The following is a 14,083-nucleotide window of genomic DNA, read 5'->3' as shown; positions in this document are numbered from 1 at the left end:
ACCTTTGAAAAACAGTATTTTCTATTGTCTTAATCATATACTTGATGAAAAACTGGCCAGTTTTGTAATTATTTTTAGTCCAAATTAATATTGCTCATCAGAAATCCTGTGCTATGTTTTGACAGCTATTTTGTTTCCTGAGCTTTACTTTTCCTATTCAGCACTAAAATCAGCACTGATCCAACAAATCCTTATGGCTTAAATTAAGGTTGAGTCTACTTCTCACAGTAAAGGTGGTACCTTTCTTGTCCACGCAAGATCACAGTTGATTGTGATGCCACAGTTGCCAAAATGATCAAGAAGATGGAGCGTTGACTCACTTGCCTATTTATCCATCACACAGCATTTTACTGTGCCAGATATAAGAAGGCTCAGGCACAAGATCAGGTTCAACAGCTTCACAAGCTAACAGTCATCAGTCGAGCCCTGCTAACTATCCCTGTGCCTGTTCTAGACATGGCCAAGTAGTGAGGTAATGCATCTGAGCTTAAAAACCTCAAATAAAGACATATAAGCTAAATCACATTACCTCGCAATTGGATTGGGCTAGCGCATGCACACAGTCAGCTACCAACTCCTAAAGCTGGCGCTTGCTAAGTGACAGTAACTTTCTTGTATGTACAGTTCCAAATTTTTCCTGGATATTTTCCCTTCTCCTGTATAAAAATGTCATATATTCTTTTGAATCACTACTGGACCAAAGACCTGGAGAAGCATCACAGGCTGCCCTCTAGGCACTCTCTCTGAAGTCCCCATGGGAATGAGAAAAAATTCATGATGTTGCTTAAACTTACAACATTTCTAGGAAAGTTTCCTTCGGAAAAAAAGAACAAGATGTATCTTTGACGCAAGATAACTTCTGACACTATGTAAACTTTAATAGTGACCATAATCAGGTTTTTCAGGCAAGAAAGCATACATTTTTATTCACTGTGTGAGCACTCAGCTCAGCCTATAGAACAGCGGTTGTGGCAATCCAATGTAACATTATTTAATTGTAGTGTAGTAGAAGTCATCAGAGTGCACTGTGATGCTAAATCCAATAGAAATGTGAGATTTGCAGTGGCCTGAAACACAACTAGTTTTAAACCACACAGTTTTAGTGCACAGGGTTATGTCACGGATAGGCTATGAACAAAGTTATCTTAAATCTACCTCCCAGCTTTTGGGCTTATTTGCCACTCTAGAAAACACGCTATTCAAATTAAAACCGATTAAAAAGTTACCATTAAAACCATCTCCATCCCATTCTCAGCCTGGGGCGGCAGAGGGTTTCGAGTGCAATGCTGTGCCATCCAGAACCACGGAGATAAAAGGACACCCCCATAAAACCACCCATCGGGACCACCTGGTACACCTCCGGACTTAATCCCCTGCAGCAGTGCAGTGCTGTTTGTGCAGCACCGGTCCTCCCAGCCCTTGCTCCTTGCTCCTTGCTCCTGTCCTTGTTCCCATCCCTCCTTCTAGTTTGTCCTCCTGTACTGTCCGAGGTCTTTGGGCTGTTAGAAGTGCTTCACAACTTCAGAGCGGGAGGGAGGGAAATCCGTGTACCTGGAGCCACTTCTGAAACTTGCTCTGTCCCCCCACAACCCCCGCAGAGCCAAGAGAAGCCCTCAGCGGCATGCGGGAGGCCGTGATGGGAGTCAGCAAAGCATCGCAGGCTCCTGGATCCCCTCCCAACACCCAAATTACACTGGCTGAGGATTTCCCCTGCACTGCGAAAGATTTCAGCTGCCACTTCAGGCGCTCCCCACAGTGGAGCAATATTCTGGCTTTTGGTTTGAATTTGTAAGGATATACATGTTCCCACAATAAGCAAGTAAGTGCCTGAGCCAGCTAACAGCATTTTTCCTGCAGCTCTGAATTACATCCCCCTGCGGGGGCGTCTGATACTGGTTGACCCTGTTTACATAAACATCACTGCGGAGATGTCTCCACCTCCAGGGTATCTGTCCCCGACCCAGCTTTGGTATACCTCCCCTCCGCCGAAAGATCTTTCTTTCCAGTTCCCTTCTGATCCTCAGGCACAATTTACTCACCAAGAAAGCAGAAATACTCAACAGTGCTCAGTACTTCAAACAAAGACAAAAACACTCTGGGTCCAAGTACGTGCAACTTTCTCTTTTACTCAAAAGAGGAAATAAATGCTGTTCTTTTTTTTAAAAAAATACATCAGTAGAACGGATTATTCCTAAAATAAATAGTCTATTTAAAATATATACTCATAAAATATTCCCTGAAATACAGAAAGTTTCCATTTTCCCAACTGAAAACTTCAGGAAGGAATAAGGATCTTGTTACAATTGTAGGCAGAGCTGTGCAGAACTATTGTTATTATTTCAATTAAACTTTGGTAAAAACTATCTGCAACTAGTTAGCTGGGACATCAGGCATCTCAAAGTTTGCTTTCTGTCTTCATTTCAGGGACCTAAAAATTGAAAATTTTCTTCTTGATGAGAACAACAACATCAAAATCGTTGGTAGGTGCACATTATCTGTGAAGCTGGTTTTTAGCTTTTTATTTTGTGTCGCTTTCAGTGACAGTTCAGCTACTATTTAAACAGCACATTTTATGAGTGAGCTTGTGATTATTCACTAAACATATTCGAGCTTTTAGAATAAATAAAAGCTATGAAGTTTAACTTAACAGCTTGTTTATTTGAGTTTTAACTAAAACATATTTTTAAGAGAACAAGGAAAATAATTTTGCCTATTGTTTTCCCTTGTGTATTGCTGGAGAAGCAAGAAACAATTACAGCTTTTATGTGTAGAAAGCTGTTCCTAGCAGAAGTGATTTGTAGACAAAGAAATAAATCTTCTGGGGTGAAACGCAGGTATGGACACATTAGCTTCTGTCGAGTCATTACTCCAACCAGAAACCTCATCATTTGGTATATGTAAAAAAAAAAAAAAGACTTTTTTGGTCACTAACAGAAACCTTGCTAGGGTTGTGAAGCAAACATTTATAAAAATGAGGGAATTTGCACCAAGCAGTTAACACAGCTCAGAGAAACATTAATTTTATTCTATGGAAACCGCACAGAAAAATCCCCACAAGGGAACCTCACTCTTAGAGACTCCACATGTTTAACCCAGTGTTTCCCAAACTTTTAAAAGCTTAACACCTCTGAGAAAAAAGGCACCAACTCTTCACCCCTTTTTTATAGCCAGCCAGTCCTTTACAATCACACCTTTCTCTTCCCTCCCCCTTGCACACATGCACATATACAGAGAAAAAGGCTTAAGTTAGCACATTTTACCCCACGTTTACAACGGGCTAAAGCACACCCAGCTGAGCTGAATGCCGTCGCTCATTAAGCCATGCTAGTGCAGCTGTGTAGCTAAGCTCTCGTACTTAGCATACAGTCAACTGAAGCAAGCTAAAATAGCTAAACCAAAATCAACCAAACCAGGAGTACAGCCCCATGGCTGGGTAATTTCACTGTTACCCCTTCTAATTCATGACGCATTTACTCGAATCCAAATTGGCATCCACAGCTCAGATGTCACCAGATGCTAAAGCCAGCTGCTGTTTTAATCTTTCTCCCATCTTCAATCAATTCGTAAATTTAAACTATTTTGAGAAGAGACTAAAGCTTCTTCACCTTTGTTTTTGTGACCATCAGATTTCGGACTGAGCAATACTGCAAATTTTGAGGGTCTCTCTCAGGAGTTGTTACATACCCAGTGTGGAAGCCCAGCTTATGCTGCCCCAGAACTCCTTGCTCACAGGAAATATGGTCCAAAGGTGGATGTCTGGTCCATGTAAGTAGATCTAAAAATATACTTATCGAAACATTCTCAGCACTGAATGGTTTAGACAAGACTATGATATAAATAGGTTGGTGGCACTCTGCTTTGGTGCATCAATGGGGACAGCAGAGATATATCAGAGAAGGGTTGCCAGGAAAAAAAAAAATTATGGGTGCGAAAAATATATCATGAAATGTGTATCCATTGCAGAACACTGGAGAAAAAGCTGAATGAGCAATGCACATGCTATTCTGGAGTAAGCCTGTGGCAAGGGACATCAGCAGAAGGTAGGGTATCCAGCTCTAGGAGCCGGTTCTGAAAAGGCAGAGAAAGAGCTTGTATGTATCAGCAGCCCCCTCAGACAAACCTCCCACCCTCCTGTCCTTCTGGCACACACGTGCAGCTGATATCTGAGTAACTTCTGTCAAAATCAGAAGCCCTGGAAACTCTGGGCTGACAAATGGGAATTTCTGTCTACTTTGCCAGAAGAAGAAATCTAAACAGAAAAATTGAGTCTCAGGGACACACAGACCAAAGATGTGGCTTCAGCAGAGCCAGGAGACCTTCATCCATACCTTGGCTAGGCCCTTATATCAGATTATGATTAAAAAGTGCAGTTATTTACTTCATAGGTGGCACAAACCTGAATGGACTCCATTTTCTTTGTTCATTACATCTATAGGGTATGTCTCTCATAATAAAGTCTTCTTATAATAAAGAATAATGCAGAAGATGCCATCAGAAAAGTAATTTTTCACACAAATCATCTCAGACTTTTCAACTGCATTTGCAGTTTGCAATTCTAGCAGTCAAGTTTGGGGTTTTTTACTTTTTTGACAGTTTTTCTGGATGGTCTGAGAAAATGATAGTATATTAAGTCCATTTTTGTATCCTTTGATCTTCATGGATCTGGATAGGAAAGCGGCTCTCCATATCCATCATTTGTCCAAAGGCCATTCATGTTTATCTATATGTGCCCACGTATCAGCTTCTCTTTAGCTGTTTTGATAGTGACCATATGCCCAGGTCTGAGTGTTCCACCTAGAACATGTTTTTAAGCCCATTTCCTGCAGGTATGATTCAGGGCATAGAAGATGAGTATGAGTAATATAGACTAAACCAAATCTTCATCTAGAGCATCAAGATTCAAAAACTCAGTGGCTGGTCAAATACACCTTTGTCCAGACTCCTCCCACCTATTTACAATTGCAACCATAATTCCCTGCAGTATCTTAACTAACAAGTGGTAGGGTAAAAATCAGGGTGCTATTGAAGCCAATGATAAAAGCCCGTGGCTTTCAAACAGTTTAGAAGGCTTGTATGAGTATTTGGACTTTTTGGCTTAGAAGTGCCACCTCTCATCCCACCCCACAACCGTATTGATCTAACGGATCTTAATGTTCTGCTTCTGTTCAACACACAATGCTGCATTTGATCCAAACCCAAACCACCTCACTCTGGTCACCTGCCAGAAGGAACAGGAGGTCTGGATGTACGGAACTGCTCTGAACTGGGATGTCCCACCCGCTCATCCAGTAGCGAGAATCCGGAGTCCCCTTGAGGAGTTCTCAGCAGTCTTTACCAAACTGTGTATCTACAGAGGACAAAGTGTTTTGCTTTGATCTGCAAGGTTGCTGGTGTCTACATATAGGCATCTGATTCAGATGTCTGAAGTAGAAGCTTACCATTCCTATATGCTCAAAAGAGAAAGAGGATTTATATACACATGAATATATAATGCACATTATTCCTCTCAAGACCTGCTTCTGGCAGACATACTATATATTCGGGTTTTGACCTAACTATGATTCTTATACCTCAGCTTCCTCTAAATTTACAGGATGTGAATGGTACACAAAGTTAAGGATGAAGGGACAAATTCTACCAAATTACTTCAGTATAAGTCTGGATTTCAAGAGTGTTACTCTGAATTTATGTAGACATAACACAGATGAATCAGGTCTAGAGGATGCTGTCAGCACTTAAATAGGATTATACTTATTTCACATTTCAGATGTCTGAATGAAGGCAAAGCAGTAACCTTAGAACAATTTACTGAGCTCCCTCTGTTAATAAACATCACATAACAGGTCAAGGGCTATATAAAACTTATGTAAGGCCCTTGGTATTTAATATAGACATATTCTATCTTTTAGGCATAAAACATATTTACAATTTAACCTGAATTGTTCACATTATCATCATGAAAAAGGGAATTCTGATGAACTAAAATATTAATTAGAAAGATAAGTTACTTCTATTGTCACAAAATAAGTAAAGGATTACAGATCGACTGGACTCTGGCAAAAGATTCCAGCGTGGTGGAGAAATGCTGACTTTATGCAGCAGGACTGACAAGTAATCATTACAACAGGAACCAGAAAGCCATATTCAGTCAGAAGCACATTAAGAAAACCAACCAGATTCAACTACAACACAGCTAAGGCTCCTATGAGGCAACAGCGAACAGCAGTGCCTGTTTTGCCTAGTCATGACTTTTGTGCATAAGATTTTAAAGATTCTTTGGAGGACGGGAAAGTGATTAGCTTTCGTGCACCAGCTGAATTGAGTAAACAGCTGCTGTACTCAAACAAATCCAGATAGTTCAGTGGGATAGAGGAGAAGCAGTCTATTATAGCTAATAAACTTTTAAGTTTAACATGCCATCAGATTCTAGCTACAATTAATTACTAAGTGCATTACTGTTAACTAGCTACATTTTGTGCATAAGATTTTAAGAGATTTTTAGGATGGCAGCTCCATCCATTCCCCAAATTCTCATACCTTGGGGATTTCCACATCCAGTAGGCTGATGAAAAGAACTATTGCCAGTTTAAAGCACCAGTCGTGTATATCATCACCAGCAATTTAAAGTGCATGGTAGTGTTTGCAGTGTTGAAAAGAAAAATGTATTTAATGTTGTAATGACATTAGAGATCCATTTGCACTGCATGTTACTCCCACTCATCAGAGAATATTCAGGGGCCCTTCTCTCACTTCAACTCCAGCTACATTTAATCCACGTGCTATTACGTATTATAGAACGACAATCCTTGCTACTTCAGTCAACTGAATGTTGTTTCATTGCAGCATGTTTCCTTTGTAACTCTGTGGTTTTTTTACTCGAAGGATTCATCAGGAAAGTTTTGGAAAGCATTACATTCAAGGACTAGATTTATCAGAACGTTTGGTAAAGTGAGAAGAGATTGATCTCACCTAAATTTAGCCATTTAACAACCAGGCACCTGGGTTATACCAGGCAGTTAGTGTCCTGTTATTGTCGGTGCAGGGAGACTGCTCATCTCCTGAGACACTTAACTGTAGCCTAAAATAGCTGTATAACATAGCTGTGATGAATCTGTCTTGTAGAAGCCTGTCTCTTTCCATTGATAACTACTGATACTTAGGTTTTAGATGGTGAAAGTGAGACAAGATAAGTCCTAGTTGAGACTAATAAAAAGCATTTATCCATGGGTGACTGGTTCAAATGCAATCCAATGCAACATTTAGAAAAAGGTGCCACCATCTTCTCACGGTTTTTCAATGGCACCATCATCTTCTCATGGTTTTTCAACTGTTTGAAAACATTAAAAAAAGATTGTTGTTGTGCACACCATGAACAGATCTGTTTCACAGATGACATTGTCATCATCTGCACTAAGGTACCAACCAGATCAATTAAATTAGAATTGCCTGAATTCCTAAAATTACTGTCTTGACTGAGTTCAATAGAGAAACGGCAAAGGATGTCGAAGAGCAGTGCTGTTGTGGTGGCACAACTCAGCTGGAGCAAGGAAGTACCATGGAGAGTGTTCAAGGAAACCTCCCTGTTTGCAAACTCAGGACAGCTAAGCAAGTTTTCCAAACATTGGTACTTCTGCAAACTGAAAGGCAAACCTTCACAAAGTTTGCTGATCACTGTTAGCAGACTGTTAGTCTTTCTCAAGAGTTCAAGTTTTAAGTCTTTAGCCAACAGCAAGCTGTTACCAAACGAATGCCTTCTAGGCATAAGTCACACCTAATTTAGCAATCTGAGCAAAGCAAGAACAACTGAATTACTATTTGGAACAAGATCTATCGTATCAGTCCCAGCTCTGTGTTGTCACTCAGCCTCCAAACCAAAATGCTTTATTCTGATGGGCTGGGTACACTACACTGACACTCCAATGAGCTTATTTTAAAAATAAACAGCAGGTTTCCACTTTCAACGCTGCAGGCTTTCCAGTCACTCACTGTACAGTCTATTTTATACACACTTCCCACAACATTCTTTTCTAGATAAAATGGCATTTACACAAAGAAAAAAGGCATAAGTTGTGTATTCAGTACAAACTGCTGCTTAGAGGTAATTTGTAACCCCGTTCTTGATACTGAAGGTAAATCTCTGAAACCTGACTCATAGCTTTGTGGGATTTTTAAACAAATATTTATTAGCATTATATGGAGCTCTGATGTTTGTCTTTTTCTTTGACAGAGGTGTAAGCATGTTTGCTATGCTAACCGGCACATTACCCTTCACGGTGGAACCCTTTAATATCAAGCAACTACATCAAAAGATGTTAATTGGAGAAATCAGCCCTATTCCATCAGATATCTCCCCTGGTAAAGCACTCAAATTTTTATAAAGAATACTGATGTATAAAAGGTCTAACCCATGTAATAAAGTGAATTTATCAATAATGCAATCTTCTGGAAAATAAGAGGTACCTTTTCCAGTTGCTTTGTTTGCATTTAGAAATAACTTTTGTGTGCCTTAGGCAAGATATCTTTATCTCAGGCTAGTAGGAAAATAACATTGTTGTCTTGTCAAAAGTCCACTATTCTTGGTTCTTATTTACAGAGGAAATAAAATGTACATTGCTTCTACATAAGTGGAGCAGCTGTGCAGTAAATGAGAACACTGTCATGTTTAGTGTGTCCCATGCTGTGTGTCATAGCCAGGCATTCTTTCCTGGTTTTCCCAAAAATCAGTTATCAAACCTTAGATGATTTTTCCTGAAGAGCTTATCTTTTGGCTACAGACAGAACCCACAACATTGAGATAATTTAAAAAATGGGACGGCTATTTTTGTGAAGAGTCTGTTCATCTTTTTTATGAGAAAGAACTGAAATACAACATTTTTCAATGAATTTTACTGACAATCTTTAATGAGGTACAGTCTATGGAGTCTTTTAGGATGACTGGGAAAGATAGTTCTCAGAAGCTCTAGCCTGAATTACAGCCCATGGCTCAAAACCCCAGAAGTCATGTTGGTGTATATACACTCTGGGTTAGCAGTCCAAAATGTACTTCCTCAAAGCTCAAAATTCTGCAGCTTTACAACGATTCCTGTACACCTCTGTCCCTGTTTTCTCTCCATCTGGACAAGCATCTTCTCTGTTGACCATCACAGGCTAGGGCCCCTTCTCACAGCCGTTATTGTGCAGCTTCACTGACCAAGTCAGAAAGCAGAGCAGAATGAGACATGCTTTGCCCAGCTATCTACCAGCATGAGTTCAGATCTCCCCATCGTTTTGAGGAGCTTTGCTCTGAAGTTAGGCAAGAATGAGCCTAGGAACCAAGATTAGCTTCAGTTGCTGCCTGCAGCCAAGCACTAGGAAGCAGCAGACAGTTCCAGACTAAGCTAGCTGGATCTAGTCCGGAGTTACAGTATTAAGATAATGTGATGATTCAATTTCTTTTTCTGCCCCAGTAAATGGTATGAGGATATCTACCATAGCTGTCCAGAATGTTTGTACATTAGTCTCTCATTTATCTTTCTTTGGAGATTGGTTGCCAGATAGCAGCTCCGTTTTTCTACAACTCCTCCATAGCTGCAATTATAATATTTCTAATTTTTCTTATTTATGCTATTGTTATAGCTTCTACTAATAAATGCGTTATCTCTGCTTTTCTACAAAGCCCACACAGTTAGTGGAAGATTGCGGATAACTCCATTGTTCCCTTGCCCATTGGGAATTTAGTGAGAGCAGTAGTAAACAAGCTTTGCATACTTTAGATCTAAGTTCTTCTGAAGGAGATTACAAGTGAAAGGAGCAGTACGTTCCCAGTTTAATGCTCACTTGCTATTTTGCTCATTTCAAAACACCCCCAAGGAATATGGAAGAATTCAGTAGAGTTTTCCCAAGAATACAAAAAAGAGAGGGACTTTACGCAGTGTTGGAGCTGAGTGATAGACATATGGGAATGTTTGAGCTTTCTCTGTCCCAACTCCAGGAAGCCGAAGCACAGCACGTCATCTGAGCACATGGGTCCATCTCCCTCCCTCAATACAGAGAGTTTTATCAATGCGATTAGCTTCTTTGTGTGAAGAACGTAACTCCTAGGTAGTCAGCTGGCACAGAAGCGCCCCTTCTCAGAGCCCTGATCAAATGCTGAGTGAGCACAATGCTGAGGTTGCTATGGATGCCATAGGCTGCATTCACTGGGGTAAATCAAGCAAATTAGGAAGCGAGGTCCAGTGTTGTACCTACAGAAGCATCCATAGGCCCATAGCATGCCTCCCGGCATGGTTTGGCCCATGCTGCCCACGCTGCTCAGGCATCCTTGGGGGAACAGGGTCACCACACGGGACCACAGCAGTCTCAGAGAGCTGGAGCTGTTTTACTCAGCAGCCCAGAGGTAGCCCTAGAGACTGGATTTTAGCTGAGGTTCTTACAATGTGGAGAAGCAGGGCAAGTGCCACATTTCTGAAAAAGGAAAATTTTGCACTGCCCAAATAATCAGGTATTACTAGTAAACAAGCCGTTTCATCTGAATACTGCACAGGAGCTGTACACTTCATGCAGTCCTTACTTGAGCCTGACCCTGCTAAGAGGCCTGGAGTCAGAGAAGCAATAAAAGACAAATGGTTGAACGAAGGCTTCACCAGGAAAATACTGAATCCTGCTACCTATAAGAACAGGTAACAAATGTCACATCTCTCTTCTAGCTTGGGATTTCAGGATTCAGGATTTGTGGAGGAAGTGTTAGGGGTTTTAGGAATTTTTTTGTTTTGTTTGTTTTAGAAGATTTTTGTTATCTGCTCAGGGCTGTTCCAAAATGACAGAATTTTATTTCAGAAAACACCACATCAACTTTTCTAACCATGGATAAACTTTATGTAAGAGGAAACATTCTTATAGAACTGCTTATATCCATTGTATCAATATTTCTGTTCTCAACATGCCTCACTGGTGCCACTAATTCTTAGACAGTGTGCTTCTAATCCTTTCCTGCAAAACTAGGTCTCACATGCCCGCCTGAGGGAATATTTTTATATTACACTGGAGCACTTGTTATTCTAATAATTGTTATTCTCATCCATCTTTGTAACTGGCTTTAACTAGTCTCCATTTTTTCTTAGCAAGCCACTTTACGATTTAAGATTATTATAAAAGTTTGAAATAGAGATGTGCAATATGACACCTCACATAAACATTGCCAAATTTTGAGATGTTATTCATCTTTCATATCGGGAGGCTGCAAAGTATACTTTGCATGTCTTTAAATACCTAATTTCAGTGATGGACCTTTTACATCTTCCTCACAACTGGAAGTAGCTAGTCATGGCTCTAATATTTTGTGCCCAGATCATTTTGTAAAAATCAATAGTTTACACTAATCGAAAAAGAGTAACTTGGCTTTTGCAATCTGCACCATCTGCAATGGTGTCTACAGGACACATGGCAGGTTTTCCTACCACAATCCAGGCGATTCACTGCCCGTCACAGCCAAGGCTATTAATTAGAAATCTATGCGCAATTTGTTCATTTCTCTGAGAATTGCCCACCGTTCCTACCTTTGCCCTCCTTCCCTCTCCTCAGATGTGTCTGTGCCCATTCACACTGAAGTTTGACGAGTTTGAAAAAATGGCTTAGGAGTCTCAGAATCCAAGGCTGTTGTATTTCTAACATGCCTTTACTAGACTTTACTACCCACAGAAGCCTGTAAAATAATTATCATTGTAACATAACCAGGTTTTTTTCACAGTCTGATTTATATAAAAATAAAAAACCTCCTATACTTTCCTTAGTTCTTTTTTTGTCCTTTGAGATTTTCCTGCCTTTGGGGTTCTTCCTGTCTTCTTACACACACACACACACTATCTCTCTGTTAATCCATTTGAGACTACTGTACTGAGAACCAAAATATACACACTCGATTAAAATGAGAAAATGCTGGTTTCCATGTTTTAATTTTTCAAGCTTAATCCTGGTGGGTGTCCTTTCAGAGTAATCAACTATATCAACAATAGGATATTTAATAATGCAGTAACAGAGCCTCAGCCCAGCAGTGAAGTTAGCTTAGCCAGACAGAGGATTTTTGCCCAACTGTGTATCATAATTTGCCTACTCCAGCTACATCACAAGAAGTGTGTTGTCCGCTTACTGTAAATTCTGACATTGTACCTGGACGCATCATTTGTATTTAAATATCTTTTCCTAATATTTCAGACTTTGCCCCAGTGAATTGAATCCTGTTGTTTTAAACTACATGACAGAAATGATGGAGTTCAGTCTTTCAGAAGTTATCAACATTTTAATACATAACAGACCCTCTCCTGCCATGGCTTCTTATTGCTTATTGCTGAAGAAACTGCTCAGGTACCAGAAAGACCACAAAAGACTCCAGGTAAGATACCATGATCGTGACAGGCATAAAGTGCTCCCCAGATTCTTCTGAGGAACATCGCAACAGCCACACAACACATGAAAAAGATGGTTGTCCATGGAATGGAGACAAAACTCACTAAAAATAGTAATGAAATTGCAGATCTGGGTGCAGTCTCAGGAAATTCTGAGATTTTCTGGCATTCTCAGAGGTGGTTATTTTCAGAGATTTTTTTTTTTCCCAGAGATAAATATACCCTTTTTTTATGACTAATGAATTTTAAAAATGGGCTGCTGGTTGTAATGGGATTGAGAATTATTCTGCTTTACACAAAAGATTACTTTTCCACTGGGAAAAGGAGCATTAGCATCTCAGCGACCTCGCCATCCCTTCCCTTTCTGACTGGTCCGTGAGGGCCTGATCCAAAGCCTGGGGAGGTGAGTGGGAAGCTGTGAAAGTTGTAAAATCTTTTCCCAGCATCTTTTTTTTGTATTTTTACCACTGTATCTTATGCTCACACTCCAGCTCCAACTCACTCAGGGACGTGGAGTGAGATCAGAGGGGACAAAAATTTAAAAAATAAATTCAGAAAATTATGGTAATCACTGGTAAGGCCACAATTAGTTAAAAAGGCTGTAAGCTTTTCTTTTACAACCGTCTCCACTAAGGGGTTCACAGCTCAGTCATAAAAATTTTGCTTCAGGCAGAAACTAGGCAGACAGGAAGCCAAATTCCAGCTTCTAACACACAAGTGCAATGGGAAAAGTTTCAGCTACAAAACAACACACATCAGCGATTAGCCTCCCATTCAAAACCTTCGCCCTGGAGAAACTGTATTTTGAGAAGGTCCAGCTGACTCCTCTAGAAATTATTCAGATGCGCTTGAGCAGATCCAGATCTCCATCCCAGCACACAGCCCCAGGGTCACAACAGCCTGTGCAGTGTTTGCAGGCAGAGCCATAACTCAAAAATATGAGTTGGGCAGTGTGTGTGTGTGTGCGCGTGCGCGCGTGCGCATGCATGCTTAGGGAGAGGAGGCTTTCCTTCACATATGTGATTTTTTTCATATTATAATTTTAAATTGGATCTGCTAAATCATAAGTCACTCAAAAAGAGCCGTATTGTGAAGGCTATTGACCAGCTTTCTTGAATCTCTGGATATCAAGCTGATTTACAGCCCCTAGAGATCTAGCCTTCCAGGTAAGTGGTAGCATTTCACGTCCTCTATGACCTCTTTCAGCATCCTACCCGGGTGGAAGAGGGAAGCGATCAGTGCATAAAGTAAGTTACAGGCTGATTAAGGGGCTGCATTGCTTCCTGCCACTCCTGGCATCCAAAATGCCCTCTTAAGGCAGAGAGTCAAGCTGAATTCAAGCACAGACCCAAAAAATTACTCCGATTGTAAGGTAATAACACTCAATTATTGTTCTGAAGTCCTAGTTTATATACATTCCCCAGGCAGGCTGGAGGTTTTGGTAGAGCAAGGAGGAAAAGAGGGGAAGTTTAACAAAGGAATGACTGACATTTTCTTTCTCTCTGTCGACATTTTTCCAGTCAAAGGTTTAAACCCAAACCAGTACTGACCCAAAATAACCTAGCCAGCTACCAGCTCAAAACAGTGGTGATTTTCACAGAATCACAGAATCACAGACTGGTTGAGGTTGGCAGGGACCTCTGGAGGTCATCTGGTGCAGCCCCCTGCTCAAGCAGGGCCACCTAGAGCTGGTTGCCCAGGAC

At 40.6% G+C, this 14,083-nt stretch overlaps 1 protein-coding gene across 1 annotated transcript in view; it reads left to right on the top strand.

Annotated features, from left to right (window-relative positions):
* Window positions 1-14,083, top strand: part of LOC103924654 (hormonally up-regulated neu tumor-associated kinase-like) — a 25,334-nt gene that overhangs the window by 3,624 nt on the left and 7,627 nt on the right. Inside the window, exons 3-7 of the mRNA XM_009333219.1 lie at window positions 2,425-2,480; window positions 3,627-3,765; window positions 8,228-8,355; window positions 10,523-10,658; window positions 12,190-12,367. Of these exons, the coding sequence (XP_009331494.1) occupies window positions 2,425-2,480; window positions 3,627-3,765; window positions 8,228-8,355; window positions 10,523-10,658; window positions 12,190-12,367 (637 nt within the window). The remainder of the gene's footprint in view (window positions 1-2,424; window positions 2,481-3,626; window positions 3,766-8,227; window positions 8,356-10,522; window positions 10,659-12,189; window positions 12,368-14,083) is intronic.

The sequence above is a fragment of the Pygoscelis adeliae genome, unplaced genomic scaffold (genome assembly GCF_000699105.1).
Source record: "Pygoscelis adeliae isolate BGI_AS28 unplaced genomic scaffold, ASM69910v1 Scaffold57, whole genome shotgun sequence".
Taxonomy (NCBI): Eukaryota; Metazoa; Chordata; class Aves; order Sphenisciformes; family Spheniscidae; genus Pygoscelis; species Pygoscelis adeliae.
This window is presented reverse-complemented; position numbering and strand designations above follow the sequence as displayed.